Genomic DNA, 8,304 nt, shown 5'->3' with positions numbered 1-8,304 from the left:
GAGGTGTTTGATCAAACTTTTGGAAGAAAAAAAATGCTGGGGAGTAGCAGAAACAATTTTTTAAAAGCGTAAAAAAATAGTTTTTGCCTAAAAGTACTTTTTAAAAAAATATTTTTGAGAAAAATACATTTAGAAGCACTTTTTAAAAGTTTGGTCAAACACTAATTGCTGCTCAAAAGTGCGTTTTTAAAATTAATTAGCCAAAAGCAAACTATTTTTCGCTAAAAGTCCTTTTTTTTAAAAACACTTTTCAAAATAAGTTGATTTTAAAAGCTTGGCTAAACAAGCGGAATAATAGTTTCTATCAGCAATTCAGAAGTGAATTCAAGATTTAAAATTTTATGATAACGACGTCAACTTAATCATACAATAATGTATAGTTGTTCATAGTGAATTATTTATAAATATTTAATAGATTTCTTATTATATATATATATACTAAATCTAACCAAACGTGGGTAATTCACGATGAACGCGTATCCAGACTTCTAGATCGACTACCCCGCAACAACTGGCTATAGTGGACTTAAAATTACGTTAATTATTTGATTTTGTAGAATATGTTAAGCAAATATAATTGGCAGATAAAATAAGTGGTTTGCTCCTCTTTATTTCTCTTTTATATTTTCCTCTGATAATCGTCTTGCTATTTCTTAACCAAACGATAAGCAACACTAGTTACCAACTTACCATTATCACGATAGGATGATCAATAACTATGAGAATTAAATAGAGTCGACTTGATTGTTTAAGATTTTGAAATTACGTTTTGTGGCCTTTACCGAACGAATTAAAATAGTCGGTAAAAGTTGTCATGAAAAAAGTTGGATGTTAAAACTTAAAAGGCTTTAAAGACCTGGGTGCAAGTAGGATTTCATCTTACTATTGAAGAAGACATAATTAAATAATAAAAATGTGTTTTCTTTAACTGGTTAAGCTTTTAGATGAGAGATCCTCACATATCTCAACATAGTATAAGAGCAGGCAAAGATCATGAATTCGAATCTCAAACACCATGTTGAATTGTTCACGCCGGTGAGTAGTGTTGCTCCCAAACGCACACGCAAGTATACGCAGTAGTACAAGTAATATAGGAATAAAGTCCAGATATCGTACCCACAAGAACTTATGATTAACTATTTACTAAATTAAACTAATGCTAATTATCGAAACAAGAAATAAAATCGAAAGTTATATTTATAAACTAACTAAAAATAAAAGAAAGCAAATAATGAACTTCAACCAAGAATGATCGGATTTTTATCGGAGAAGAGATAGATCTAGGGTTATGACAACTAACAATCCAATTTGAGTCTTCCAATTGCTATACCTATTTTATTTCCTGGGTTATTAGTTGACGGGTTAATGTTAACTTTATGATATTCTGTCGAACTACTCACAAGCCTGTAGATGCTACTCTTAACGTCTATATTTCTATGATCGCAAGAAGTAATAAGAACACATTTCTATCTCCGTATCCAACTAAGTAGGGCTAAAGAGTATATTTCTATCCTCAGCAGAGAAACAATTAAATCAAACAAACTCTATTTATTCTTATTACGTACGTGAATTCCCTCTTTCAAGTCCAACTCACGCACCACCGATAGTGTCTAACTATTGGCCAAATAATCAAACAATTAAGCCCAAAAATAAATAAATAAATAAGCAACCCAAAGATGCAAATTCAATAAATATAGACAATAATCAAGCATCAACTTTCATGTTTGTGTCTAAACCCTAGAACTAAAGAGTTTAGCTCCACATAGAGATGGAGGAAAAAAAACAAATCATCCGAATAAAAAACGTAAAAATAAGTATTACAGAGAAGAAAAGATAAAATCCTGTAACTACGGCCTCCACGGCAGCTCCAAGCTATCTTTGGGTCCAAAGTTTTGAACTGCGGATATTAAGTTATCCAAAGTTATCTAAAAATTATATTTTATAAACTATTTATACGGGTAGGAAAAAACTCAAATAAAATAACATAATCCAAAACTAATTGGGAAATATTTTTCTCGGCCGAGTTCAGGCCTAGCGTTCTGTACCGCATCAAAATTGTGCGCATAAAAGCCTACGCCAAATTTCACGACCACTGCTCTGCTGCTTCTCTTCTTGTTGTTGCCACGTACGTAATTTCAATTTAGCACTTCAATTGTTATCTTGAATGTTCATCCAATCATCATGCAATCACCATGTAATCATGATGTCACCCCTTTCTTGTCTCCTTGCTTTTTCTTTCCTCTTTTTCCTTCACGATTTTATTCAATTTTGCTCAAAATCTCTTCATCTTCACACCGCTTTATTCCTACATAAAAAAAAAAAATATTAAGCACAACTCATTATAATTAATACTCAAAAGACAATTAAAAGTACTAAAAGTGAGGCAAACAATGAGTAAATATATGCATTTTAAGCCGAACATCAAGTGAGAAGCAAATTTATCTTTTTATATGGTTTAGGGCAATCCTCAACTTTTGAGCTAACTTTTGAGATTGAGTTAGACTCAAGATTCATTTTCTTATCATAATATCAAATTCAGAGTCACCCAATTCTTGTTCCACCTATAATATTTGGCCTCTATATTATCTTATCCATGCTCCAGTTAACAGACTTGAGAGTTCAAGTGGTGTTGAATTGTCCCATATTGGTGGGCGAGAGACAAATTTATCTCTTTATATAATTTTGGGCAATTTTCACTCCTTAATTAGCTTTTGGGGTGAAGTTATATCTAATATTCATTTTATTTAGAGTCAGATCAACCCTGTTCTTGTTTTCATCTGATCCGGATAATTCTCACATCTTGACCGAGCTTTTAGGTTAAGTTTGTTTCAAAGTTTTTTTCTTATAACCTGGGCAGTCATTATCAAAAAAGGAATTTTTACGCATATAACCCATGAAAAGAATCAAATTCGCATGTCACGGGTTTTGCCTAATTGTTGTAAAATGGAAAGCTAGGTGGGAAGGATACACTTTTTACCCTTGATTATCTACCCTATGTGTAAACTCTATGTTAATTAGTAGTAATACTTATAAAATTGATAAATAAATTGGCTTATTCGGCGCCGCTATGAGATGCTATTAGATAAATACTCTAGCACTTCCATTTAACAAAATAGAATTCAGTTTTTTCTTTCTTTTTCTTTTAGCTATACAACTGCCTAATGGGGACATAACTTTTGATGTGAGTTGTTTTAACACTTCATTTCTTATTGAGCAAATGCAAATTAACACACTTAAATTGAATTATCGAGAAATTTTAGTTCCCAAACCCAAATTCCCCCTTCCACTTTCCTCATATAACAAAAGAATTATATAAAAGATCGAATTATCAAGATGATCACATTTAATAATTTGAACTTGAACTTTTAGGTAGACTGATAGCAAAATATAAGTTGTTTGGCTAATAGCAAAAACTGAGGCATTACACTTTTCCGGTAAAAAGAAAAGAAATATAAATTGAGAGAGAAACTTTTCCATCAAATGGAGGAAAAAATTGAAAACTTCTTAGCTCCTAAAATTCTCATTGCAATCTCAATTAGTAAACGTGTAAATTAGGAAAAGTTCTCCTCCTGTCTCCTTGTCCTTTATTTCCCCCTTTTTTTATGAACGAAATTTATTAATCCTTAGGACCAATCTCTACCTCTAAAACTAGGGAATAATGGGTCTGTTTCTCTACCCTTCTACATTTAAATGCCAAAATTAATTCGTACAGGATCGACTTAAGTTACAGGTCCGTCAATCTGTGCCACTTGAACTACATATTTCACATTCTAAAGCTAATTAATTGCGATATTTTCTTGTGAATCGTATTTCCCGAAATTAGAACGAAATAACAGACTAAAGTCTATAAAATTCGTATAATTAGATAAAATCTACTAATCTAAATGCAACACTAATTAGACTTTTTTAAAAAGAAGGATATAGAACATGGAGCTGCATGTATTTCTTTGCTGGGAAAGAAAAAAAAAACAAGATCGTTTGCATCAATAAGCAATACATATATACAACTTCTACAACATAAATAAGCAATATATATATATATATATATATAACTTCTACAACAAAAATAAGCAATACTTATATACAACGTTTACAACATAAATAAGCAATAGATGAATAAAATTTTACAACACTTCAAGCAGCAATACATATATACAGCAGCTTACACAAAATCTTCAATCAGACATAATTTGTGTGAACACTAATATTGGACTAAAGGAGTCCATGCCTCAAGGCCTGCAGCTTCTTCTTCATAGCTAGAACATAATTTGCATAATAATGGAAAAAAGAACCACTTGAAAGCAAATACAATTTGGATATGCCATACCATAAAGAAAACTTTGCCTAAAAGAGGGAAAAACTTCTTTGTCGATTACTCAAATAAGTTCCATCCTCCGTGAAATGGTTGAATTTACCACAAAAAAACTGCTAATAATAATGGCCTTCCAAGAGTAGGGTTGCTTGAGAATATGCTATACCACATACAGTAAGCTACTATTTCAGCTACAACGAGTTCACCAGGTTCAACCGAATTTACTACTTTTGACTCGAATGATATATATACATAGAAGCTTTTTTTGACTGTATATATAATCGGTCACATTCATTCTGAATCCACATATGAAACTATGGACTTATTTCTCGCACTGAAACCAATAAGCCACCACTGAAAGAGGCAGTAAGGCCAGGAGAGAACCGAGGAGTGTGATGGTATGGTTGAGCTAATTCGACGTGAAATCTCCTTAGCAAAGAGAGAGCCACACTTTTAAGCTCAACAAGTGCCATTTCTTTCCCCAAACAGACCCTAATTCCGGCTTGAAAAACTGGATACTTGAATGGATTTGCTTGAAAGAAAACACCATCCTTCAACCATCTTTCAGGCTTAAACTCCAAAGAATCACAACCCCACAATTGTTCCATTCTCCCCATAGCATAAGGATGATAAGTAACCCTAGTTCCTTTTTTCACAAAAGTCCCATCAGGAAAAAAATCATCTTCCAAACAAAACTTTGAATCAAATTGGATTGGAGGGTAAAGTCTCATACTCTCATAGACAGATGCTTGTAGATAATGAAGCTCACTCAGTTGTTCACAACTTATGACATCTTTACTCGGACCAAGGACTCGATCAGCTTCTTCTCTGATGGATTTAGCCACTTCTGGATGATTCGCGATCACATAGAAGAAGCTCGTTAAAGCAGATGCTATACTGTCCCTACCGGCCAGGAGAAAGCTTATGACAATATCCCTCAAATAAGTTTCATCATTTATTGATCCCATGAATCTTGAAAGAAGATCCCTATGATTTGAAAAACCTAATTTTCTCTTTTGCCTTATGACTTCTTTTGCTAGAATATTGATCACTTTTATTGCTTCCCTCAACTTTTTTTCACTCCCTATGTTTAAAAATCTCTTGATTTTCCAAACAATAGGGGATGTTGTCATGGCCCTTTCAGCTGATAATTTTGATGCTAGGTCAAAGGAAAGAGCAAATTGCGAGATGGGTAGTGAAGATTCTAAACATTTAGTGTCCAATCCAAAAGAGAATCTACAAATAATATCAAATGAAAATCTTCTAAAAACATCTTGAAAATCAAGAAGCCCAACTTGTTTATCAGCTAAAAGTGGAAGGAGCCTTTTTTCAATCTCATTTTTCACCACTTCAAATGCATATGATCTTATGGAGACTTTTCCAAGTTCAAGACTTGACATTCTCTTTTGAAACCTCCATAATTCCCCATCAACATTAAATATTCCTCTACCAAGAAAATCACCCAAGATAGTAGAGAAAGTTTTCCCTTTTGGGTAATTCTCAAATCTTGATTTTAGCATATACTCAACATTTTGAGTATTTGAAGTGATGATATTACCAAGAACATGGATTTGAATTGTTCTTGTAGGTGATTTTTTCAGAAGGTGAGTGTACCAATCACACAAATTTGTGAATTGTGGACACCAACTTCTTGTGATGTAAGCATGGCAAATTTCACAATTGCACCAAACTTTTAGCCGCAGTAAATAGAAGATTAGAGAAAAGAGAGAAAATATGATGAAGATAAGAATAGAATAGACATGAAAAGACTTCAGCCACCAAAAAGCTTCAAGCTTCATGGATAAAATAGATGGATTTTTTAGGATAAACATAAAAAAGATGGAGGATAGAATTATAGAAACCAATGGAAGAGGAAGTTGTAAAGGAGAGATGAATTCAACCAAATTGATAATATTGAAATATTGTAATAAGAAAACACGTTCACACTTACTAGTATATCATGCTAAGAAAATGACACATTATATAATAATCAACTTATTCTATAGTTCACCACTAACTATACCATTTAAGATAAACAAATAATTGAAACATGTCATGTCAAAAATAAGGAAAGATTAACGCGTGGATTGAAGAACAAGACAGTTAGAAGACGCATCTTTTTTTAATCACGTATTGGAAGTTTGTACCCCCATTAAAGCACGTGCTTTTATTGATTTTTTCATTTAAGGGTCCCACGTCCGAATCTGCCAAAAAGAAGATAAAATAGCAGTACACACTCAGCAGTGTGATTTTTTTCCACATGTTGGGGCATATGTTAAGCTACAGATTCAGGTTCCCAAATTTATGAGTTTTTATAGCGATTTGAAATAGAACGTAAAGTTTACTAAATCACTCTTATTTATTAGATTTTTTTTTAAATTTAACATTATTAAAAAAGAATTATTTTTTTAATGCTAAGGACATATATAGTTGGAAATACTTGTCAATTTTTTTATCTTGAATTCCAAAGATGACAATTATTTTGAGATAATTTTTTTCTTGCTAAGATGACACTTATTTTGGAACGAATGAAGTATTATATAATTATAGTTGAAGTCATATTTAAATAATTACATATATTCAGTGAATTCCTTAATACATATACAAAGCGCGGACAAAATTTAGTAAACTCACATTAATGATGAACCCATATGTTGTATGCTAGATCTGCCTCTGTGGCGTTCCTTCAAAGGAATAACACAATTCTAAAGAGTATAATATGCTTCTTTGGTCGTAAATATTAATCATTTTAATAAATTGTATTTATTTGTCAAAATGTTTGAAAGTTAACAAAAAGCCAGAAAGGTCAGTTGTTATTTTTTTTCCAAATTTACTCAATTAGTGGGGTGTTAATTATGTAATTAGATGTTTAAAGAAGGATGGTGGATAGTTTAGATAAATATAACAATAATAAAAAAATTATATATTTCTTAAAGAATGTGCAAAAAATATGAAAAGACAAATAATATAAACAGACTATTCTTAATAGGGCAGACAAAGTAGTAGTTTGATCAGAACCCTCGATATTATCATGCTATAAAAATATTTGTGGCTGCAAATGATAGATTCTTTTTGAAAAGGAATTGAAGAAACCATGGGCCAAACAATGCACGTTTTGGTATCTCCCAAAACTTCTTTGTTGGATGCCAAAACATGTACTGTATAGGATATATATATATCAAAAAAGAAATTAATCTATTTGTACGGTATAGTTTTCCAACAAAAAAAGTATCAATTAATTCCCTTTGAACAAAGATAACTCCGCCCACAGGCGGGTTTGATTTTTGGTAAAAGTGGTAGTAGCAATTTCTTATTTTTCTTACTTTCGAAAATATTATAGATTCGTCAAATTAAAACTCACATACTAAAAAAATTACTCCCTCCGTCTCAATTTAAGTGTCTTACCTTTTTTTTTTTTGTCTGTCCCAAAAAAAGTGTATCTTTCTATATTTAGTAGGTTTTGCAATCCCAATATTCTACATGGTAAGTTTAAGACTACAAGATTCAAAAGTGTCTCTTTATTTCTTAAACTTTGTGTCAAGTCAACTAAGACACTTAAAATGGGACGCAGGGAGTACCATTTTCTCACTGAAAATTCTTCAGTGGCTATTCTCACAGATATTTGGATTGAATCGTGGGAAAAAATAGTAATGTTTTCACACGAAAAAATTATAAAGTTTCTCACCATGCGTTTTTCCAGTAAATTGATTCAGTAGAAAAGAGGTGAAAAAATCATGATTTTTCACTGAATGTCATTGGAAAAAACCTATTTCTAGCGTGACATAAAATAAAACAGAAAAATTACCGAGGGAATAATACAGGAAAATGTACCTTGCAACATCGAAAGACTTGTCTTTATACATGCATGGGAAATAACGAGGAGTCACACGACAACATAGGATTTCCTCTTTCCCCTTCACATCCCTTCTGGGAGAGGACTTTGGTGGGCGCGTGATTTCTCTTTTTTTTTTTTTTTTTTTTTTTTTGGTGTA

At 32.0% G+C, this 8,304-nt stretch overlaps 1 protein-coding gene across 1 annotated transcript; it reads right to left on the bottom strand.

Annotated features, from left to right (window-relative positions):
- Positions 1 to 4,060: 4,060 nt before the first annotated feature.
- LOC132607183 (cytochrome P450 94C1-like) lies at positions 4,061 to 6,294 on the bottom strand. The gene has a single exon (XM_060321036.1). The coding sequence runs from the start codon at positions 6,142 to 6,144 to the stop codon at positions 4,627 to 4,629; it is 1,518 nt and encodes a 505-aa protein (XP_060177019.1). The 5' UTR covers positions 6,145 to 6,294; the 3' UTR covers positions 4,061 to 4,626.
- Between the last annotated feature and the right edge of the window lie 2,010 nt (positions 6,295 to 8,304).

Source organism: Lycium barbarum, chromosome 8, assembly GCF_019175385.1.
Source record: "Lycium barbarum isolate Lr01 chromosome 8, ASM1917538v2, whole genome shotgun sequence".
Lineage (NCBI taxonomy): Eukaryota > Viridiplantae > Streptophyta > Magnoliopsida > Solanales > Solanaceae > Lycium > Lycium barbarum.
This window is presented reverse-complemented; position numbering and strand designations above follow the sequence as displayed.

Bases quoted from the DNA above. Each gene is read 5' to 3' on its own strand.
- LOC132607183 (XM_060321036.1), bottom strand. From the start codon at position 6,144: ATGTTTATCCTAAAAAATCCATCTATTTTATCCATGAAGCTTGAAGCT.